This window comes from Mobula birostris, unplaced genomic scaffold (assembly GCF_030028105.1).
Source record: "Mobula birostris isolate sMobBir1 unplaced genomic scaffold, sMobBir1.hap1 scaffold_283, whole genome shotgun sequence".
Lineage (NCBI taxonomy): Eukaryota > Metazoa > Chordata > Chondrichthyes > Myliobatiformes > Myliobatidae > Mobula > Mobula birostris.
Window position 1 is genome coordinate 472,890 of NW_027275886.1, and position 25,080 is coordinate 497,969.

At 43.7% G+C, this 25,080-nt stretch overlaps 1 protein-coding gene across 1 annotated transcript in view; it reads right to left on the reverse strand.

Moving 5' to 3' along the window:
• Nucleotides 1-25,080, reverse strand: part of eif6 (eukaryotic translation initiation factor 6) — a 103,046-nt gene that overhangs the window by 14,851 nt on the left and 63,115 nt on the right. Inside the window, exon 3 of the mRNA XM_072250348.1 lies at nucleotides 22,850-23,025. Coding sequence (XP_072106449.1) covers nucleotides 22,850-23,025 — 176 coding nt within the window. The remainder of the gene's footprint in view (nucleotides 1-22,849; nucleotides 23,026-25,080) is intronic.

Sequence of the window (25,080 nt, forward strand, 5' to 3'; positions counted from 1 at the left end):
AGATACGAAGTCATGCTTGACACCCACAACACTAGTTAGGCCCCAGCTTGACTTGTGCACACAATCTTGGTCACCATATTACTGTGCGATTAAACAGAGGATATGCCAGCATGGGGAAGTTGCAGCCATAATGACAGACTGGAAACCCTGGGCTGTTCTCTTTGGAACAGCAGGCTGAGTGGAGACTGAGGACTTCAGAATTTCCAGAGGGCTAAATAGAGTAAATAAGGAGGGCCCATCTCCCTCAACATCTTTGTCATAAAAAAGGAGTGGGAGCAGCTGACAGAAGAATGACTTGCTGCCTGATTCTCACCCTTTCAGAAACCCCAGCACATTTGGAAATACGTGAGCATGCACCTGAATACTGTGGCTGGGGACCGACCCAGTGCTTGGTGGGATTTGGTTGGGGAATCTTAATTGGTCTCAATTTATTTGGTATTATTTTCTTCAGTTTCAGAACTGGAGCGAAAGATTGGCTGTTGCTCCATTCACTTAACTACAGTTATCATAGTGGAGGAAGTTGTGTGCCTGGGAGCTGAAAGGTGGATGGGGAACAGTAAACAGATGGAAGTTTCCCCCATCCACCCAACTGTCATTGTGGACCCCCTCACCAGAGACTCTGCAGCGGTCAAAGATGATGGCTCACCTACACTTTCCCACATGTCAGCAAGAAAGGGCCAATGTTGGCTCACTACGGTTATCACTAAACATGAGGAATTCTGCAGATGCTGGAAATTCAAGCAACACACATCAAAGTTGCTGGTGAACGCAACAGGCCATGCAGCATCTCTAGGAAGAGGTACAGTCAGTCCTGATGAAGGGTCTCGGCCCAATATGTCTTCTGTGTGTTGTGATGTGTGTTGCTACGGTTATCACTAAAAGTATGTTTGAAAAAACCTCATTCGCCCTTAATGATGAGATGGAATCCATGGGAACGGTTGGGAAAATGGCTTCAGTTGACCAAATATTCAGCTCCCACAATACTTAGTTTATCAATAATGAGTCAATCCTGTTAGCAGGATCCCATTCTACAGACCATTATCAACTTATATAACCTTCTCAAATCTTCACCTTTTAGTGAATGTTCAAGACACTGTGATTACTCATCACCCAGACTCAGATGGACTGATAGTCTTCCAGTTATAACCTCCAGAAAATAATTTAAAAACTACAAATAGGGCACATTACAAACACTGTGCAGCCTGAAGGTAAGAATAAAACAGGCCACTTAGTCCATCGCCTTCACCTACCCACACAGCAGACTTCTGAATCCCACCAAGAGTAACCAATGACTTCAGTTTAAGGTTCCAGAAAGAGGGAAGTTCAAACTCAATTAGACACAATGGTCTTCACAGTAAGTTCTAAACTAAATGGCTCTCACATTTCAGTGAGAGGAAAACATTTGGGTTGAGGGAAGATACAAAGAAAATACTGAATGTTCAGAAGCTTGTAAAAATTTCCAGCATTGACAGGCACCAAGAAGAGGACACAGGGCCTTGCCTTTCACAGCCCTAATCATGTCCCAGTGACATACAACCAATAAAGGACTCTGCGTACTGTCACTGTTAGTCTTGGAAACATCATCTGATCTTTTCCCTTCCCCTGCTATAGCACTTCTCCCAGATCACCTCATTACCTCCCTTCTAATGAACCTAACTCCAAGAATCACAAGTCTGAGTTAATCCACCAATTTCTCCCGCGCAACCCTTAATATAGTTCTACAATATTTTAGGGGTCTCCTTTATCTTAGTGGCCAAAGCAGTAGCACATCCTCTTTTAACCCTCCTGCTTTCCTACTTGTGTATTCCAGTATTTCTTATAATGCAAGGAATTTATTAGATCACACTGCCTGTACTTGACATATGCCTCCTTTTTCTTGACCAGACCTTCAACATTCCTCATCAGCCAGGGTCCCATATACTTGCCAGCCTTAGTCTTCACTCAACACAAGCTCATTCCTATATCACCTCTTTACCGTGATGAGCCTCTCCCAATCAACCTTGGCAAATTTTGAGGGCATTGGGCAGAAACTAGCAATGTCCTAGTTCAGGACTTCAGGAGAATCAGCCCCACTTTTTCCTATAACTATTTTAAAACTAAAATGATTTTGTTGACTGGTCCCGAAGTGTTCCCCACTGACTGCCCAGCCTCATTTTCTAACAGGAAGTTATGTAGCCCCCTCTCAAGAAAAGACATCTACATATTACTTGAGAAAACGTAATTGTTACCCCAAAGTAGTTTCAGTTAGGGAAGTTAATATCAGCCAGGATTATTACCCTATTCTGCCCACACAGTTGCTTCTCTAATTCCTGCTGACCATGGGGGGGTCCCTCCAAGACAATCCCATCAAAGTGAACCTCCTTTACTATGTTCAAGACTTACTGAAATGGACCACTCTGGGATACCCTCTCTAAGTACTGCTGTGACGTTCTCCCTAGCAGTGAAACTCTCTCCCTCTCAAACATCACCCTCTGCTATGGCAAACTCATCAGTCCCTGGAACACTGACCTGTCAGTCCTACCCAGTTTATCAGAAGCCTGAGTGACACCCAAGGAGCATCACCAAGGCATCAGCGCATCAGCCCCGACTCTCAGCTATGCAAAGGAGATACAAAGACGAGTGCACAAGGCAGAAGGGCTCAGGGACGCTATTCCAGAGTATAAGAGTTTGTAGTTGATGGACTGGCAGAGATTACAAAGTGGGAAGGGGCAAGAAGACAGCCAGTCAAAATCAGTGATCATCAGCGTCTAACACACTGGGAAGACTGGCATAAGAATAGGGGAAATTCAAGAAGACCATAAGACAAAGGAGCAGAAGTCAGCCATTTGGCCCATCGAGTCTGCTCTGCCACTTTATCATGAGCTGATCCATTCTCCCATTTAGTCCCACTGCCCCGCCTTCTCACCATAACCTTTGATGTGCTGGCTACTCAGATACCGATCAATCTCTGCCTTAAATACACCCAATGACTTGGCCTCCACTGCTGCCCGTGGCAACAAATTCCATAGATTCATCACTCTCTGGCTAAAAAAATTTCTTCACATTTCTGTTCACACATGAAACAGCAAGACCATTAAGTAATCTGAAAGAAAGACTGAGAATTCTTGTTGAAAAAAATCAAGCCACTGTTCTCCCAAGGGCTGGTTCAGAGCAGCCAGCAGGCAGGGTAAGTGAACAGTGACAGACACTTGCCATCTGGGGGCGCCTGGAGCCAGCAAAACTCGCCTGAACTATAATTGCTTATGAAAGGACAGAAATGGACAGAACAGGTAGCCCTTGGTTACTGGGCATTGGTGTCCCTACAAACTGTCTGTTTTGTGACTTTCTGTTATGCAAAGCCACAAGGAACACAAGTTGAAAAAGCATTCTGCAAGGACAAACAGTCAACATTTAGGGCCAAGGCCTTCATCAGGACTGGAGAAAAAAGATGAAAAGGTGGTGGTGGGGGGGGAGGGATGAAGCAAAGAGCTGGGAAGTTGAATGATGAAAGAGATACGGGGTGGAGAAGGGGGTATAGAATAGGAGAGGACAGAAAGCTATGGAAAGGGGAGGAGCACCAGAGGGAGGTGATGGGCAGACAAGGAGATAAGGTGGGGGAGGGGGAGGGGGAGAGGGAGAGGGAGAGGGAGAGGGAGAGGGAGAGGGAGAGGGAGAGGGAGAGGGAGAGGGAGAGGGAGAGGGAGAGGGAGAGAAAGAAAGAAATGGGGAATGGTGGGGGTGGTATTACTGGAACTTTGAGAAATCAATGTTCATGCTATCAGGTTGGAGGCTACCCAGATGAAATATAAGGCGTTGTTCCTCCAACCTGAGTGTGGCCTCGTCGCGGCAGTAGAGAAGGCCGTGAACTTCCGTCCTCTCCCATCAGATTCCCCCTTCTAAAGCTCTTTATCTCTTTCATCAATCAACTTCCCAGCACATTACTTCATTTCCGCATCTCCTAGTTTCTCCTATCACCTACTACCTTGTATTTCTTCCTTCCCTCCCCTCCACCTTCTTAATCTGATTTCTCTTCTTTTTTTTCCCAGTCTTCATTCTTACCCTTGGCCATTAGGATCTAAAATGAATCAACCTATAGCTGGGGAAAGTGATTCCCTCTTTTCCACTTTTCTTCTAATATTTGTATATGTGCATTTGCAATGCCACTGTGACACGGTAATTTCCTTCAGGATCCATAAAGTATCTATCTGATAAAGGGTTTCAGCCCAAAACACCCATTGATTCTGCCTGGCCTGCTAAGTTCCTCCAGCATTTCGTGCTTATTGATCTTCATATCAAAGCCCGCGTGAAAACGTTTATTAATCTTTAACAGGGGATATGCTTTCATTGATGGAGAGGAGTCAAGGATAACATTTCAGACAATCTGCGATGGGACATCACGGAACAAGTTGCTAACCTGGTGCACAGATTTGTCTGGCACTCTAATGATAATCACAGGCTCTTCAGCACTTTACCTACAGCTGAATGAGGACACATTCAGGTAGAGACTACTGTCCTCTGTCTTGCCAGCTCCAGTCACAGAACATTGAACAGCAACAGGCCCCTCATCCCACCACCTTTGTGCCAACCATGATGCCAATTTAAACTCCACATTGCCCTATACCCTTCAAACTTTGCCTTCACATCTTCCCCTGGCAGCACATCGCAGGCACCTGCCAGTCCGCTTTAAAAAAAACTTTGTTTAAACTTATCCCCGGTCACTTTAAAGCTCTGCCCTGTGGTATCTAACATCTCTACTCTGGGAAAAAATGTGTGTGCTGGCCCTCACACATGTCAGTGACCTGTCTTTCAGCACTTTCACTCAGAGTCAAACTCTACACAGCTCCAGTGGAGGAATACCTCTTCCCAGCTTTCTCGAACTTCCGGTAATACCCCCCACCCCTCCTTCTCCATTTCCCTCTCTCCTTGCCCGCCTATCGCCTCCCTCCCAATTTACTTCCCAGCTTTTTACTTCATCCCCTCCCACTCTGGTTTCACCTATCACCATGTGTTCCTCTCTCCCCTCTCCAACTTGTTAAATCTATTCCTCAGCATTTTTTCTCCAGTCCTGCCAAAAATGGAGGCATGCGAGACATGACATGGAGAATATGTCTGAAGGGCCTGTTACCATGATGTTATACTATAGCTACCAATGAAGTCACTGGTTTTGTAAACCTATGTCAGGATGCTGTTCGTTGACTATAGCTGAGTGTTTAACACCATCATTCCCATAATCCTGATCGATAAGTTACAGAACCTCCCTCTGCAATTGGATCCTCGACTTCCTAACCACAATCCAAGTGGATTGGTGATAACATCTCCTCCTCACTGACGATACGCACTGGTGCACCTCAGGGGTGTGTGCTTAGCCCACTGCTCTGCTCTCTCTATACCCATGACTGTGTGGCTAGGCATAGCTCAAATACCATCTATAAATTTGCTGATGATACAACCATTGTTGGTAGAATCTCAGATAAAGACGAGAGGGCGTACAGTACAGGAGCGAGATGTGCCAACTAGTGAAGTGGTGTTGCAGCAACAACCTGGCACTCAATGTCAGGAAGACAAAAGAGCAGATTATGAACTTCAGGAAGGGTAAGACGAGGAAACATGAACCAATCCTCGTAGAGGGCTCAAAAGTAGAGAAAGTGAGCTATTTCAAGTTCCTAGGTGTCAAGATCTCTGAAGATCTAACTTAGTCACAATATACTGATGCAGCTATAAAGGCAGCAAAACAGCAACTATATTTCATTAGGAGTTTGAAGAGATTTGGTTTGTCACCTGAAATGCTCGAAAACTTCTATAGATGTACCGTGGAGAGCATTCTGACAGGCTGCATCACTGTCTGGTATGGGGGAGGGGCTACTACACAGGACAAAAGAAAGATCGAGCTGTTGTAAAATTACTTAGCTCCACCTTGGGTACCAGGCTTAATCAGACGTTACTAAGATCACAGCAATTCAATTCTTCACTCAACAGGATCTGAACATATGAAAGAGTTCCTCTGCACAGACATTGCAATCTGAGACATTGCTGCCAGGCAATTTAAATATTACAGCAAGGACTTGTATCTGAGATTCAAGCAGATCAAGCACATGGTGTAGACTTGCTTTCCATGATCTTTCTTTAATCAACACCCTGAGTCCAGCCAATTGCAGACCACAAAGCACATGAAAATACTTAGCAAACCTTATCTGCCTTGGGCAGACATCAGCACAAAGCACTTGTTACACCGTCTGTGGCAGTGCTGATCCCCTCAGCAATCCTTGCTGTACCCAGGATGGCAGGATTTAGCTGAAGCTGGCTCATGCAGCCATTAACCATCTTTTCACTGTGCTCCATGCACCGCAGGTCTCAGATGCAGAGGGGCAGTGACCAGAGCTGCTCCGTACACCACAGAGCTGAGGTTCAATCTCTCAGACGAGCAGACAGGCAGAGTGGAGACTGAAAGATTGCAAATTTGTAACAACCAAGAGGGTGGCAAAACCTTGTGAGCTGCAGATGATCTGTCTGGAGGAAAGCACACGACCACATACAGACAGGGATCATCACATGGGATTTCTTCCCTCAGGCTGGGAGGTTCACTTCCCTGCTACCAAGAATGTGGAAGGATATGTAATGTAGGAGCTGTGTAAATATGCTAGCATGGACTTGCAGGGCAGAATGGTCTGTCTCCATACCAAATATCTCTATGAATCAACGTGTGCTCACCTAGTACTGAGAAAGCAAAACCAGTCTGGAATGCTCTGTTCTGTGCAGTGCTTCCAGTCACCTACATTCCTGCTTCGATTTTGCTTTCTGGTATCATTCCAATGAAAACTGATGCAAAGTCAGATGTAACACATTCTCTCTCTGCTTGGTTGCCTGGGTATTTGCAGCATTCTCCTCTGGGTGTTGCTCCATATGGTGTCCAGTGTGGCGTTTTGGTTTCTCTCTTCAGCCCTCATACATCCGTTAACTAAATGGTATTAAAACTCACAACACGCTGGAGGAACTCAGCAGGTCGGGCAGCATCCGTGGAAACGATCAGTCAACGTTTTGGGCCGGAACCCTTTGTCAGGACTGTAGAGGGAAGGGGCAGAGGCCCTATAAAGAAGGTGGGGGGGGGAGGGTGGGAAGGAGAAGGCTGGTAGGTGCCAAGTGAAAAACCAGTAAGGGGAAAGGTAAAGGGGTGGGAGAGGGGAAGCAGGAAAGGTGAAGAAGGAATAGTAGAATACACAATGGGTAGTAGGAGGAGGCAGAACCATGAGGGAGGTAGAAGGCAGCTGGGGGAGGGGGCAGAGTGAAACTGGAATAGGGAGGGAATTACCGGAAGTTGGAGAATTTAATGTTCATACCAAGGGGCTGGAGACTACTCCAACCCGAGTTTAGCCTCATCTTGGCAGGAGAGGAGGCCATGTATGGACATATCCGAATGGGAATGGGAAACAGAGTTGAAGTGGCATTAAAACTCGTTTGTCACCTGGAAGACACTGCCTCTGTTCGACACAATAAATGACAATGCACGGCTTTTCTCACTTCTCATATTCTGACGAAACATCAACTCTGCTTTGTCCTCCACAGACACTGTCTGGCCCTCTGGGGAGTTCTAGCACTTTGATTTTATTTCAAAATGCCACCCTTGGATACAGATGAAGGAAAATGGATCTCTCTTCAATTCAATGTAGATATTCTCCAAAGCAGTTGTCATGGTTACAGCACCCAATACTTCTTCCAACAGAAATGTGAGAATCTTCACACTCCAAACATCTTTACTCAATGAGATGGCATCAGTGCAAGGGGCAGGAATCACAACTCATATTTCATCAGTCAGCACACATGGAGAGGGCTCCTTCTGTAAATCACATCAAATGGATGGAGATCTCAGAACAAGTCACCAAACCACTTATAAATATTTCACTGAAGTTGCGGCCTGCCAGTTTAGGGACACTAATGAAAAGTGGCTAAAGTAAATGACATTTAAATAAACTTACTGCCAACGATACTCAACAGACTGTTGGCAGTCAAAACTGCCAGCTCCAGATGGAAGATGCAAGTCAGGAAGCCGCACCCTTTAAAAGCAAACCTCTCATTTCCAGCTGGATACAGGATCACAGCGTGGACACGCGGACCAAGTGGGATCGCAACGTGCACACACTGGTTTGGGGTTTGGGGTTTTGGGGGTGGTAGGAATCAGCAGGTTAACTCTGCAGTGACTTTATCAAAGTGCATCTCCCCATAGGCCTGCACACTTGGCCTGTCTCATACTTGTGCAGCTCATTTTTGGAGCTGCCTCCTCCCCACTCTCTGGCACTGGATGCCAAACTCTAACTGTTGCATATTCTTCCCCTGATCTACATTCCTTTTGCCATTCAAAGATAAAGATTATCTTTATTTGTCACACTTACATCGAAATGTACCGTGGAATGTGCCATTTGTGTCACATCAAATCAGTGAGGATGCTCTGGGTACACAAGTGTCACTGCGCTTCTGACGCCAGCGTAGCAGGTCCACAATTTCCTAATCCGAACCCGGACATGCTTGGATTGTGGGAGGAAACTCCACACATTCATGAGAAGAACATACAAGCTTCTTACAGACAGTGGCAGGAATCAAACTCCAATCTCCCAACATAACCACTATACTAACACTTTCACTGTAAGTCCTCAAGTTCCTGACCCTTCTGCCAGGCCTGCTCACATCCTCAGGCTCTCAATAGAGCATGTAGAAGAGAATGGTTTCTCTCCTGAGAAAACCTACAACCAATCATCACCGTTTAAATACAAAGGGTGGTGAAATATGTTCTCTTATAGCATCAGGAGACTTTGGAACTCTTTCTCAAAGGACAGGTGAGAGAGCAGAGTACGCTCAGACACCACAAAACACTACCTTGTCAAACGCTGATTCGTTGCAACGCAGTCATTCAATTCTTTATTGAAATTTATAAAGAATGACAATTCATTCTAAACAACACTTAACTTCTCAAGAGAGGTTGCCATTACAGTAAACATTCAATCAACCAATAAGAGTGCTTTACATATACTCTGGAGTACTTACAGCCAATCACGTATTAGTTCACGCTCTGCCTCCCCCACGTGTGCAAACGTTCTTGCTCTCTCACCAATTTATTCCATTTTTTTCATCCACAATGTCCGGAAAATGGCTTGCAACTTCCAGTGCTGATAGTACATCTAAGATTAGCATGGATATGAAACTGCAAGTGATATGGCGTTTGGGAGCCGCTTAGCGGCAGGTTGATGGTGGTGCCCCTTTGAAATTGGCTACCTCAACAATTAGAACAATTATAAAAAATGTAGACAAGATAAAAGCTTCTGCAACGACGACCTCAAAGTTATCATTACCAAAGATGACTCGATCAAGGAGCCAGAGTGTAAACTAATAAGTAATTGGCTGTAAGTACTCCAGAGTATATGCAAAGCACTCTAATTGGCTGATTGAATGTTTACTGCAATTGCAGTCACTCTCAAGAAAACAGACTGAATATACAGATGGATGACCAAACACAACGAAATATGCCCCTAAACCAGCTGATGATAATGGAAAAGGCAAGAAGCATCTTCAATCTTATTCAAAAAGGAGAGGAAGATACGGTCAGTAGCATTCACAGCCGGCAGAGCTTGGCTTGATAGATTTAAACAGTGTAGTAACCTCCACAGCATTCGTGTCTCTGGTGAAGCGGCTAGTGCAGACAGCAAGGCAGCCCAGGATTTCCCTGCAACACTGAAGGCCATCAGTGAGAAGGATGATCATCCTCCTGAGCTTATCTTCAATGTGGCCTATTTTGGAAAAGAATGCCTTCTTCTACTTTCATCTCCCGAGAAGAGAAACATGATGGCAGAATATAGTATTAATGATAAGACTCTTGGCAATTTGGAGGATCAGGGGGATCTTGGGATTCAAGTCCATAGGACACTCAAAGCAGCTGCGCAGGTTAACTCTGTGGTTAAGAAAGCATACGGTGTATTGGCCTTCATTAATCGTAGAATTGAATTTAGGAGCCGAGAGGTAATGTTGCAGCTATATAGGACCCTGGTCAGACCCCACTTGGAGTACTCTGCTCAATTCTGGTCGCCTCACTACAGGAAGGATGTGGAAGCCGTAAAAAGGATGCAGAAGAGATTTACAAGGATGTTACCTGGATTGGGGAGCATGCCTTATGAAAGCAGGTTGAGTGAACTTGGCCTTTTCTCCTTGGAGCCACTGAGGATGAGAGGTGACCTGATAAGAGCTGTAAAAGGTGATGAGAGGCATTGATCGTGTGGATAGTCAAAGGCTTTTCCCCAGGGCTGAAATGGTTGCCATAAGAAGACACAGGTTTAAGGTGCTGGGGAGTAGGTACAGAGGAGATGTCAGAGGTAAGTTTTTTTACGCAGGGAGTGGTGAGTGCGTGGAATGGGCTGCCGGCAACAGTGGTGGAGGCGGATACGACAGGGTCTTTTAAGAGACTTTTGGATAGGTACAAACATAGAAAAATAGAGGGCTATGGGTAACCCTAGGTAATTTCTAAGGTAGGGACATGTTCGGTACAACTTTGTGGGCCGAAGGGCCTGTATTGTGCTGTAGGTTTTCTACGAAGAGAAACATGCATCTGGGTTCAAGGCTGCAAAGGACTGGTTAACTGTCTTGCTAGGAGGCGGTGCTAAAGTAGACTTTAAGTTAAAGCCTATGATTGTGTATCACTGTGAAACACCATGAGCAATGAAAAGTATTGTAACAGTCAGGTCTACTAGCGATTTGGAAATCAAACAAGAAAGCCTGGGTGTTGATTGATGTTTTCCAAAATTGGTTTCTTTCACATTTTTGAAGATTTTGAGGAGCAGGACCTTGAACCTAAAGCACTGCTGGTGCTTGATAATGCCCCCAGGGCACCCTGAGAATCTTGACATGCTTCAGATCTGCATTCCCGAAGTGGTTTAACCCTCCACCCAGCACCACTTCATTGCTCCAACCAATGGATCAAGGAGTAATATCCAATTTTAGACCATAAGATATAGGTGCAGAAGCAGGCCATTCGGCCCATCGAGTCTGCTGTGCCATTCAATCATGGGCTGATCCAATTCTTCCAGTCATCCCCACTCCCCTGCCTCTCCCCCATACCCTTTGACGCCCTGGTTAATCAAGAACCCATCTATCTCTGCCTTAAATACACCCAATGACTTGGCCTTCACAGCTGCTCGTGGCAACAAATTCCACAGATTTACCACCCTCTAACTAAAGTAATTTCTCCGCATCTCTGTTCTAAATGGATGTTTTTCAATCCTGAGATTGTGCCCTCTTGTCCTAGACTCCCCTACCATGGGAAATAACTTTGCCATATCCAATCTGTTCAGGCCTTAACATTGCGGAGTGTTTCTATGAGATTCCCCCCTCTTTCTCCTATACTCCAGGAAATACAGCCCAAGAGCTGCCAGACATTCCTCATACAATAATCCTTTCATTCCCGGAATCATTCTTGTGAATCTTCTCTGAATCGTCTCCAACATTCGTATATCCTTTCTAAAATAAGGAGCCCAAAACTGCACACAATACTATAAGTGTCGCATCACAACTGCCTTATACAGCCTCAACATCATATCTTGTATAGAATTGCAAGGGGGAAAGGTAGAACAAATATATGCAGATTTTTCCCCCTAGATTTAGTGAGACCACAACTAGAGGTCATAGGTTGAGGGTGAAAGGTAAAATTTAAGGAGAACCTGAGGGGGATTTTATTCAATCAGGATGGTGCAAGTGTAGATGAAATTACCAGTGGTGGAGGTGGTGGATGTGAGTTTGATAAATTTGGATAGGCACATGGATGGAAGGGGTATGGAAAGCTATGTTCCATGTGCAGGTAGATGAGACTAGGCAGAAGACCAGATTAGTACAGACTAGAATAGCCTGTTTCTGTATTGTAGTCCTCAACGACTATTAACTAGACACTAGAAATATTCAACAAAAAAAAAATGAACAGAATCCAGAGATTTTAGATATAGTACAGAAGCTCACCAAGATTACAGTGTATTAGCTTCAAGCAGAATTGGGCAAACACATGTTCTCTGGACTCTTGGAGGCTGTGGCATAGCTAGGGTAGATGGTCAGAGTAGAAATGTCAAATATAAAGGAAATAAATACAAGGTAAGAGGAGTAAAATTTACTTTCAAGGCATTTATTTTTTCGCTTTGCACAGGTTGGTGGTGTGTGGAATGTGCTGCCAGGGTGACAATTAAGAGGTATTTCGACAGGCACGTGAACAGTCAAGGAGTGGATGGATAGGGATCACATGAACAAAATCCACTCAAGGTGGCGCCAGTGTACAACACTCTCTCCATCAACATCTTCCAGGAAGCCCACAAAAATGTCTATTTTACTTCTTTTACAGATGTTTTTCATCTAAATGTTTTTCTGGAGCTGTCAGAGCCTACGATTTACAGTCTGGAATAATCGATCGAGAGATGCAGCACTTCGCTGCCTCCCTGATTATGTGAAGCAAGTGTGTACCTGATGCAAAGAAACTTAGAGACAATGTTTGACTCCATTTCATCAATTAAAACGTCCATTATTCATCAATTAAAGCATCGAGGACGATTGAGACAGACATTGAAGCCAATGTGGAAGGTGAGCAAGAGTTAAGCGCCAACTGCCTGCCTTTTGATCACCACTGTAGAAGAAATTAGTGAGCAGCCTATCGCTGTGTGGCTCACTGTGGCAGGTGGGTAGGCCTCTGTGCTCGTTTGGTCTCTCTCTCGATGATGGAGGATGTTATGCGGTTCTGCGTTTATGCACTATGGACTTCTTCAGACTTATGGTTTTTATATACATTGTTTCTCGCCTGTTCCTTTTCTGTTTTGTTGTGCAGGAGGAAGGGGAATTTGAAGTTGATGTTCTTGTTGCATTTTGTGCGAGGATGGGGAGGATGCTCTTGTTGCATTTTGTGTGAAGGGAGGGGATTTGGGGGTTGATCGGGATGCCGTTCTTTTTTGTGTGGGGGCAGGTGAGTTTGATGTTTCTCTCTGAACATCTTTCATGTTCTTTCTTTGTTTCGTGGCTATCTGTAGAAGACGAATCTCAGAGCTGTATATGGATACAAACTTTGCAAATAAATGAACCTTTTGAACATGCAGGCAGATAGGCTTAGTTTAATTTGGAGTCATGGTCAGCACAGACATTGTGGGCTGAAATGCTTATTCCTGTGCTGCATTGTCCTATGCTTTAATATTGTGCAGAGAAAAGTAACCAACTTCAAATAATAGCACTCTTCCCTCATTATTCCATGAAAGATTCTTTTCCTTGTTCAATTGTGCCTCAATTCTTGACAGCATGGAGCAATAGTTACTTTAGCATTTAATGCAGCACGTATCAGGCTCCCTATTAAAAATAAAGTCTTAACCTACATCCCCTCATCTTGTCTCCTCTACTGTAACACAAATTACTTGATATTTTATTCTTACCCTAAAATACCTTTAAAGTATTGAATTGCATAGTCATACTTTATTAATCCCCGGGGAAATTGGTTTTCGTTACAGTTGCTCCATAAATAATAAATAGTAATAGAACCATAGTAATATGTAAATAGTAATATGTAAATTATGCCAGTAAATTATGAAATAAGTCCAGGACCAGCCTATTGGCTCAGGATGTCTGACCCTCCAAGGGAGGAGTTGTAAAGTTTGATGGCCATAGGCAGGAATGACTTCCTTTTTAAATCTTTTTATTAATTTTTTCAAAATTATGAACTCAATAACCAAGTTGGTACAAAGAGATTGGAAAAATGTTCATCAGCATATATAAAATGAATTTTAAGTAACATAGATATAAAAGACTACCAAACTCATAATGAGATTAAACATTAAAAAAAGAAATTAAAAGAAAAAAAATATATAAACAAAAAAACCCCAAAAGAAAAAGAAAAAAAATCCAAAAAAAGGCAAAACAGGGCTAGACCAACAGCTTATATCAGACACGTTCAGTGTTCAGACAGCCTCAGTGTTCTTTGACCAGTCCAGTTTATTGTCAATTCGTATCCCCAGGTATTTGTAATCCTCCACCATGTCCACACTGACCCCCTGGATGGAAATGCGTGGTCAGAAACAGCAATAGAATCATATTCGCAACCCGTAACAAAAGGAATTAATCGAGAGTCAATAAGAAAGTAGTCAATTCTTGAATAGTGCTGATGTACATGTGAAAAAAATGAGAACTCTCTGTCATTCGGATATAAGAATCTCCAAATTTCTGAGATTCCAGAGTCAGTCATAAAAGAGTTAATAAGGGTAGCCGATTTATTCGGAAGTGCTTGATTAAACTTGGATCTATCTATCAAAGGATTTAAACAACAATTAAAATCACCACCCATAATCAGCATATAGTCACTTAAGTTAGGAAGAGATGTGAGGAGATTCTTAAAAAAAAATCAGGACAGTCAACATTTGGGGCATAAACATTGAGCATAGCAACTTTTTTGTTAAATAGCAAGCCAGTAATCAACAAAAATCTGCCATTAGAATCTGAAAACGTCTCATAGTGCATAAATGAAATTGACAAATCTATAAATATAGAAACACCTTTTACTTTAGCCTGTGAATTCGTATGGTACTGTTAGCCCTTCCAGAATCTAAAGAAACGTTGATTACCCTCTTTCCGGACATGAGTTTCTTGTACAAAAATAATATGAGCATTCATCCTATGGAATACTTTAAAAATTTTCTTCCGTTTAATCGGGTGGTTTAAACCATTTGTATTCCAAGAAACTAAATTGATAGTCTTATCCATCATAATGAGCTCGAGTATAAAGTATGTAAAGGGTTAACCAGAGTAGAGATTCATGACCCCGGAAGAGGAAAAAGGGTCCAAAGAGGAACCGGAAATTACGACATTTCAGACATTTTGGTAGTTTCTGGTCCGTCCGTTTAAAAAGAAAAAATGAAAAGGAATAAAAGGAAAAATACCACCCACTTCCCACAAAAACCCAGAAAAAAGCCAGACAGTGACTAATGCTAAATCTAAGACTAAACCTAACCACATCTTTCTGGAAGGCATCCCAACAGAAATATGTTTATCAAAAAAAAGACACCACCCTTATGGAAAAAAGTAAAAACTAGCTATAACAGTAAAAAAAAATGTTAAAGCGATTAAAAGCATCGAATAGTTCCTTCCTACTCATATTTCAAAGAACATCAAACATTAGATTATATTACTATATTAATTTTTCAAATATAAATGATCGGAAATGACGTAAGAAACAGCAAGGATTCTGGGGAGAAGAAGAAAACAATCCACCATTTTAAAATATAATACTTTAGTAACATTTCAAAAAGAAAACAAGCATTAAACTTATAACTAAATAACTACCAAAAGGTATTAAGAGTAAGATATACAGGATCACTAACAGAAAAGCCTAATATCGTTTAACTATATAAAACGAACCTACACTGCCAAATCGAGAAAACAAAACCTCGAACTATACAATCAGAGACGAGAGAAAAAAAACAAACGATACATTAATTAATCCTCTGTAAAGGGAGGTAGATCATCGAGAAAACTTTGGGCTCCCATCAGATTTTTAAACAGGCTACGCAAGTTATCCGACATAACCACTCTCAGACAGGCTGGAAACAGTAGCGCTATTTTATAACCCCGACGATAGAGTTCTGCCATCTGAGGTTTAAAAGCCATCCGTTTTTTCAGTACGTCTTGGCTGTAGTCTTCAACAATTCTGAACTAGAAATCTTGAAATTCGATCATGTCTTTCTTCCGAGCAGCTCGGATAACTCGTTCCTTCTCGTGGACATAATGAAACCGAATAATGATCGGTCTCGGTCTGGCCGAATTCTCTGGATTAAAACGGAATGAATGATGAGCACAATCTAATAACGGGGGTTCTTCCAATATATCAGAGCCAAACACATCCATTAGCAACTTAGAAAAATATTTGGTAGGATCTCCCTTCTCAGCATCCTCAGGAAAACCAATTATTCGCAAATTCTGTCGTCGGGAACGATTTTCAAGATCGATAGTCTTAGCTTGATAGCGTTCCAATTGCTGAGTTCCTGAAGTTAAACTTTTTTCAAGCGCTTCAATTCTTTTTTCTCTTTTACGGCCATCTTCATCTAATTCCGAAATTCTGACTTGATGTTGGTCGATTTCACGTCTGAATGTTCTTGATTCTTCTTTCCTCAAATTCAACGCTTCTTCAATTGCGGTGAGTCTTCAATTAACTGTATCTTCTAAAAGTCTCTTCATTAGTTCCATAGTTACCAGAGTTTACTTCGAAGTTCCAGGATCACCATTCACTTCTTTAACTTCCCGTGCTCTGGTATTCATTTTCAATACGTAAATGTCGTAGTTCAGTAATATAAATGTAATATAGATCGTTTAGTGTAGGTATAGGTAAGGTAGGTAAGAGTGGTTACATGTAAGAAAGTAAAGGGTATGGAGCAGCGCCCAAATGCAGCTCACTCCATGAGTCCCCTGCCGGAAAGCTCCAAGAATGACTTCCTATGCTGCTCTGTGTTGCATCTCGGTGGAATGAGTCTCTGGCTGAATGTAATCCTGTGCCCACCCAGTACGTTACGTAGTAGATGGGAGACATTGGCATGCAATTTAGACAGCATCCTCTTTTCAGACACCACCGTGAGAGAGTCCAGTTCCATCCCCACAACATCACTGGCCTTAAAAATGAGTTTGTTGATTCTGTTGGTGTCTGCCACCCTCAGCCTGCTGCCCCAGCACACAACAGCAAACATGATAGCACTGGCCACCACGGACTCGTAGAACATCCTCAGCATCATCCGGCAGATGTTAAAGGACCTCAGTCTCCTCAGGAAATAGAGACTGCTCTGACCCTTCTTGTAGACAGCCTCAGTGTTCTTTGACCAGTCCAGTTTATTGTCAATTCATATCCCCAGGTTATTTGTAATCGTCCACCATGTCCACACTGACCCCCTGGAGGGAAACAGGGGTCACCGGTACCTTAGCTCTCCTCAGGTCCACCACCAGCTCCTTAGTCTTTTTCACATTAAGCTGCAGATAATTCTGCTCACACCATGCGACAAAGTTTCCTACCGTAGCCCTGTACTCAGCCTCATCTCCCTTGCTGATGCATCCAACTATGGCAGAGTAAGCAGTACTTACATCTACTCCACCAAAGAGATCAAAAATGTGGGTGTTGGGAAATTTGGATTCTAGGACACCTTTTCCATCCTCCATCACAAATGCCATTGCTTCCATTGACAGAAGTGGAGCAAGATCCTTAAAAATCCCTTGGGTTAGGGTTAGGGTTACTACCTGCGTCACACATTCAAGCAACTTGTAGAAGAAACAAAAGGCAATCCATCAGGCAATTTTGGAAAAACTACAATGTCATGGAAGCTGTAGACAATATCAGAGCAGCTTGGGATGAAGTAACTTCAAACTGCATGAACGGAGTGTGGAAGAATCCATGGCCAGAAGCATGCAACAATATTCTAGGATTTCAGGCAAAACCCGTCATTCCAAACATCGTTGAACTGGCCGATGAAGTAGGATTAGACGATGCTAATGATGGCAATGTTGAAGAGGTACTGCAGTCTCATGGTGAGAGCCTTAATAACAAAGAGCTTCAAGTATTGGCAGAGCAATTGGGTGAATCGGAGGACATGGATGGAGAAGAGGAAACACCAGCAAGAAAACTCATCACAAAATTCCTCAGCACTGGCATCACCAAGATCACACAAATCATGGACTAGTTCATTGATAATGACCATGACTGGATTCTCGACCTGATTTCCTGCTATGAGAACTGATTCATGAGAGGAAATTGGAAAAGGCAGTCAAACTTCAACACCTGTTTGAAGAAGTCAAAGTTAGAGGAGGACGCAGAGCCTGACCCCTGCCCCACTGACGTACAGGTTAGGCTTATGAGGGTTTGTTGCTCTATGAATTACTTCTGTTATCTTATGTATACATCATGTATCTCGGGTTTGACTTTTTAAAATTAGGCACACATGTCCATTTACGTAATGTTGTAATGACCCCACATAGCGCTGATTTACATGGCGCTCCACCTCTGAGGGAAGCATCCTCAGTGTTAAGTGGGGTCTGAGTGTATTTTAATCATTTTAAAGCACATCTTGATTAAGTAGTGAAAGGTTACCATCAGCCAACTGGAATAAGGAATATTATGCTTGACCCAGATTAACCATCACATTACTTCATCAGTGTCAGGGAATTTGTTGGGGAAGATTCTGAGGGACATGATGCATGTTCACTTGGAAAGGCAGCAGCTCATTAGGAGTTAGTATGGTTTTATGAAGAGGAGATCACGTCTCACAAATCCAACTGTGTTTTGTGAAGAGGCAACTAAGAGAATGGATGAAGGCAGAGCAGTTGACATGGTTGATACGAATTTTGCCAAGCTCCTAGATATAGAACATAGAAACACAGAAAACCTACAGCACAATACAGGCCCTTTTGCCCACAATGTTGTGCTGAACATGTCCCTACCTTAGAAATTACCTAGGGTTACCCATAGCCCTCTATTTTTCTAAGCTCCATGTACCTATCCAAGATTCCTCTGATCCTCAACACCGCCAAGAGTCTTACCATTAACACTATATTCTGCCATCATATTCATTTGCCATCAACCTCACACTTATCTGGGTTGAACTCCATCTGCCACTTCTCAGCCCAGTTTTCCTATCGATGTCCTGCTGAAACCTCTGACAGCCTTCCACACAATCCACATCACACCCAACCTTTGTGTCATCAGCAAATTTACTAACCCATCCTTCCAGTTCCTCTTCCACGTCATTTATAAAAATCACGAAGAGAAGGGGTCCCAGAACAGATCCCTGAGGTACACCACTGGTCACCGACCTCCATGCAGAATATGATCCGGCTACAACCACTCTTTGCCTCTGTGGGCAAGCCAGTTCTGGATCCACAAAGCAAAGTCCCCTTGGATCCCAAGCCTCCTTACTTTCTCAATTAGTCTTGCATGGGGTACCTTATGAAATGCCTTGCTGAAATCCATATACACTACATCTACTGCTCTACCTTCATCAATGTGTTTAATCACATCCTCAAAAAATTCAATCAGGTTCGTAAGCCTTTGACAAGCCTTTGCGACTATTCCTAATCATATTATGCCTCTCCAAATATTCATAAATCCTGCCTCTCAGGATCTTTTCCATCAACTTACCAACCACTGAAGAAAGACTCACTGGTCTATAATTTTCTGGGCTATCTCTACTCCCTTTCTTGAATAAGGGAACAACATCTGCAACCCTCCAATCCTCTGGAACCTCTCCCGTCTCCATTGATGATGCAAAGATCATTGCCAGAGGGTCCCGGAGACTTATCCAACTTGATACTTTCCTAAAGCTCCAGTACATCCTCTTTCTTAATGTCTAATGCTCAAGCTTTTCAATCCACTGTAAGTCATCCCTACAATCACCAAGATCCTTTTCCGTAGTTAATACTGAAGCAAAGTATTCATTAAGCACCTCTGCTGTCTCCTCTAGTTCCATACACACTTTTCCACTGTCACACTTGATTGGTCCTATTCTCTCATGTTTTATCCTCTTGCTCTTCACATACTTGTAGAATGCCTTGGGGTTTTCTTTAATCCTGCTCGCCAAGGCCTTCTCATGGCCTCTTCTGGCACTCCTAATTTCATTCTTAAGCTCCTTCCTGCTAGCCTTATAATCTTCTAGATCTCTATCATTACCTAGTTTTTTTGAACCTTTCGTAAGCTTTTCTTTTCTTCTTGACTAGATTTTCAACAGCCTTTGTACACCATGGTTCCTGTACCCTACCATCCTTTACCTGTCTCATTGGAATGTACCTACGCAGAACGCCACGCAAATATCCCCTGACCATTTGCCACATTTCTGAGAACATCTGTTCCCAATTTATGCTTCCAAGTTCCTGCCTGATAGCTTCATATTTCCCCTTACTCCAGTTAAATGCTTTCCTAACTTATCTGTTCCTATCCCTCTCCAATGGTATGGTAAAGGAGATAGAATTGTGATCACTATCTCCAAAACGTTCTCCCACAGTCTGTCTGACCCCCCAACTATAGAGTCCCCTATCACTACTGCCTTCTTCCTTTCCCTACCCTCCTGAGCCACAGGGCCAGACTCTGTGCCAGAGGCACAGCCACTATTGCTTCCTCCAGGTAGTGCCCCCTCTCCCCCCAACAGTACTCAAGCAGGAGTACTTATTGTTAAGGGGGACGGCCACAGATGCACTCTCTAGTATCTGACTCTTGCCCCTCCCTCTCCTGACTGTTACCCACTTATCTGTCTCCCAAGGCCCCCATGTGACTACTTGCCTATAGCTCCTCTCTATCACTTCCTCACTTTCCCTGACCAGACGAAGGTCATCAAGCTGCATCTCCAGTTCCAGAATGCGGTCCCTAAGGAGCTACAGCTCGACGTACATGGTGGAGATGTGGTCGTCCCGGAGGCTGGGAGTCTCCCAGACATCCCACATTGGATACCCAGTACAGAACACCAGCCTCATGGACATACTTCTTGTTTCTATTCCTCACAGGTATTCCTCATCTCGACCCTTTATCACCAAAGCCCTACCACTCTGCCTCAGATCACTCCGTTGATGACCACTCCGCTAGGCAATGTCCCTCTTTTATGCCTGAACCTTCCCTGCTCTCTAACTCACGACTGGTGCTCCTTTTTATAGCCACTGATAGGCCACGTACAATGGACAAACACTCTCAAAGCTCCTTTTTTAAATAACTGTCACCGACCTGCGAGAAGTCCTTCTTGGTAAAGCTCTGTTGACGCCGCTGATAGGCCACATATATAGGCTAGCACACAGGATCAGAGCTGTGTCAAACTGGGTTTATATGGATTTTAGTAAGGCTTTTGCCAAGCTCCCAAATATAGGCTAGCACACAGGATGAAAAATGTGCTAACTCGGTGAAAGGAGGCAGAGAGCACTGTTGGTTGGGTGCTTCTCTGTCGGGAAGTGGTGTACTGTGTACTGCAGGGATCAATGCAGGAAAACACTGTCAACAATTTGGACACAACCTCAGGGAATCTGATTAGCACCTCTTCAACTGACACAAGACTGCGGAGTATAGAGAGACACAGATAAGTTGGAATGTTGATTGGAGTGGGAACGGTAAGATGATTCACTTTGGGAAGTCAAACTCTGGTTGGACATACAGAATAAACAGCAGGGTCCCGATGAATATTGATGTACCGACAAACCTTGGGGTGCAAGTTCACAGCTCCTTAAAAATGGTGACACTTATGGATAGGGTAGAGGAAAAAGTGCTTCACATTCAAAGACATTGGGTATAAAAGTAAGGATGTCATTGCATATAGTTCTAGTCCTTGTGTTATATGAAGGAAGTGGAGGCTTTGGAGAGGATGCACAAGTGGTCACAGTTATGCTGTCTGGAATGGAGAGCTATAGTTATAAAGGAGATTGGATAGACTGGTTTCTCTTCAAAAGGTGCAGAGGAGACTTACAAGGATGTTGCCTGGATTGGGGAGCATGCCTTATGAGAATAGGTTGAGTGAACTCAGCCTTTTTTCCTTAGAGCGACAGATTGAGGTGTATAAGATGATGAGAGGCATTGACTGTCTGGATCGTCAGAGGCTTTTTCCCCAGGGCTGAAATGGCTAGCACAAGAGGGCACAGTTTTAAGGCGCTTGGAAGTAGGTACAGAGGAGATGTCAGGCTAAATCTTTTAATGCAGAGAGTGGTGAGTACGTGGAATGGGCTGCTGGTAACGGTGATGGAGGCAGATACAATAGGGTCTTTTAAGAGACTTTTGGATAGATACAAGAGCTTAGAAAAATAGAGGGCTATGGGTAACCCTAGGTAATTTCTAAGGTAAGGACAAGTTTGGCACAGCTTGTGGGCTGAAGGGCCTGTATTGTGCTGTAGGTTTTCTATGTTTCTATGGAATGTGGGAGGCTGAGGAGTGAGTTCCCACAGGTTTATAAAACCGAGGAGCATAGATAGGATGAAGAGTCAGTCTTTCTCCCCCCAGAGTTCAGAACTAGAAGGCACAGTTGCAAGGTGAAAGGGGACAAGTTTTTTGACACAGAGGATGTTGGCTACCTAAAGTGAGCTGTTAATGAGGTAGTACAGCCAGACACAGTTAGAATGTATTTTAACTGATACTTGGATAGGAAAGGTGTAGAGGAAGACAGGTAAGTGGGATCAGTGTAGATGCTATGAGAGACCTACTTCTTCCCTGGATCTGTCCGTACAAACCCCAGCCTCTCTCGTCCACTTGCATGACTAAAGTCTTTGTCCTTGGAGTCATCTGGTTTGACTTCTTCTGCACCCTCTTTTGAATTTCATATCTAAAGGGCAGCCTGAAAGGAGCACTAAACCACAGCTTTGGCCAAAACAATGCTTTGATTTTCCATGCTCTTGTACTCTGTGCAAAAGATGACATTCAGATTCAAATTTATTTGTCATACGTACATCAAATCATGCAGTGAAATGCTTTGTTTGCATTGTTTACCCCTACCAAACAGTGTACATCTATCCCACATCTGCATCCTGGCAGAACTGTACACTCCAGTTAATAATCCCCCTTCCCATTTTCTCAACGTGAAGCAACACTTCACCTTAACTTTCTCTCTTCCACCAGTGTACCTGCATCTGCACTATTGTCCCTCGAAGTTCACAATGTCTACAAGCATTACTGAATATTACTTGCAAGTTTAGAAATTCTATCTTTTCTACTCAGATTGGTGAGTTTGATTCCATTTCTATTTCTGTTCTGTATGGCGATGTCACCCGAAAGCCAAGCCTAGAATAAATTTTCCACTGAGGTTTACTGCCTGCCACACCAATCAGAACAGCCACTGTCATTACTTACTAGATTTCTTGCTCAATCAGAACTACCAAAAGGAGGGACACGTACCCTGTCGAGGTCAGGGTGCACCAAGGCCACGTAGTCATTGCAGGCAATAACATTGCCGAGTGCAGAGAGGCGTTCCTCAACTCTTTGGATGGCCACCGGGTCTGGGAGACAATTGCGTATGTGCTGCAGCTCCTGGTCAGTCGTGTTATTGGGAACCAGTAATCCGTGCCGGTTACCTGTGGGAGTCAACAGGTCAAGTCTATATTTTGCCCCAGTACCTGAATACATAGGTATGATCAGTAACCTAGTTTACCATTACAACACAATAATAAGAATCAAGGACGGAGGGAAACAGGCCCGTCCCACCAACTCCATGTCAACCCTCAACCATCCACTCATCCCACTTTAGTCCTCCAATGTTCCCCTCAACTGCCACCCAGATTTCACCCCTCACCCACACACGAAGGGCAAGTTACACTGGCCACTATCAAAGTGCATATCTTTGGGATGCATAGGGTCAAAGGGTGAATGTGCAAACTCCGCACAGACAAATTGCATTCAGCTCACTGGAGCAGAGCCATTAACTTGTCAGATCAAAACACCCTTCAGTATAAATTACACCATGTCAAACACTGGCTTCTGGGATAAGGGCATCACCAGCAAAGCCAGTGTTTATCACCCATTGCTCACTGCCATGGAGAAGGTGGAGCTAAGCCGCTTTGACCCATCGTGGACCTTCTGGTGAAGGCACTCTCACTAAGCAACAGACACAAAATGCTGGAGGAACTCAACAAGCCAGGCAGCATCTGTGGAAAAGCATACAGTCAATGTTTCAGGCCAATACCCTTCATCAGGGCTGGAAAAAAAGATGAGAAGTTCAAGCATGAAGGTGAGGGTGGGGAAGTAGTGGTACAAGGTGGTAGGTGATAGGTGAAACAAGGAGAGGGGAGGGGTGAAGTAAAGAGCTGGGAACCTAGTAGGTGAAAGAGCTAAAGGGATAGAGAGGGCAGAAACTGATAGAGAGAAGAAGACCATGGAAGAAAGGTAGGGGGGAGGAACACCAGAGGGAAGTGAAGGGCAGGTAAAAAGATAAGGTGAGAGGGGGAAATTGGAATGGTGAATGGTGAAGGGAGCAGGGGGCGGTGCTTTAAAAATCAATGCTCATGCCATCAGGTTGGAAGCTACCCAGATGGAATATAAGGTATTGCACCTCCAACCTGAGTGTGGTCTCATGGCAGCAGTAGAGGAGGCCATGGAGTGACATGTCAGAATGGGAATGGGAGTGGAATTGAAATGGATGGCCACTAGGAGATCCCAAACAGCTCTCACCGTGCTGTCAGGAATGCCCAGGAATAAAACTGCAGTGATCGCATGGCAAAGACTCAATGGGAGGAAAGGCCTGATTCTGCCATGCTGTTTGGTGTGCCCAGCATCTAAACTCAACAACAACAAAGGAACAGCAATTTATTCGAAGTACTGGTTGGTGCAACTTGGAGGGAAATCTTGGAAGTGACATTCCTTTTAGATAGCCATCTCATAAAATGCCAGTTAATACAACGATTTTACAGGAAGATCCTTCTGGTACTGAAATGAAAACTTAACTCTTTACTTGTCAAATCAGAGTTCAAAGCAGGCTCCAGGATGATAAAGATTTAAAACAGCTATCACTATAACATTTTCAACACTCAGCAGCAAACAGATCATCTCACTTAGACAGGTGGATGGAGAAGGGACAATTGCAACCCTTCAGTAAGGTAATGACAAGAGTCCTGTTGCTTTTACACTGAAGTCACATCATCACGTGCTGAGATCGCACCACGTTAAATCAAATGCCTTTGAAGGAAAAGTGGTTATCCAATCACAAATCAGAGATGAAGGGGCAAAGGTGAAATTTTACACGTTACTGCAGACGCTGGAAATCCAAGCAACACACACAAAATGCTGGAGAAACTCAGCAGGCCAGGCAGTGTTTAAGAAAAGAGTAAACAGTTGACGTTTCGGGCCGAAATCCAAAGAAAAAAAGCTGAGGAGTAGATTTGAAAGGTGGGGGAAGGGGAGAGAGGTGAAACCTGGTGGGGAGGGATGAAGTAAAAGTTGATTGGTGAAAGAGACAGAAAAGGAGGGAGGAGCACAAGAGGGAGGCAATGGGTGGGCAAGGAGATAAGATAAGAGGGGGAAAAAGGGGGATGGAAATGGTTTCTCTCATTTCCGGTAATGCCCCCCACCACATCTCCTTCACCATTTCCCATCCCCTTTTCTTATTCTGAAGATTTAAATGTGGAATAACTGAG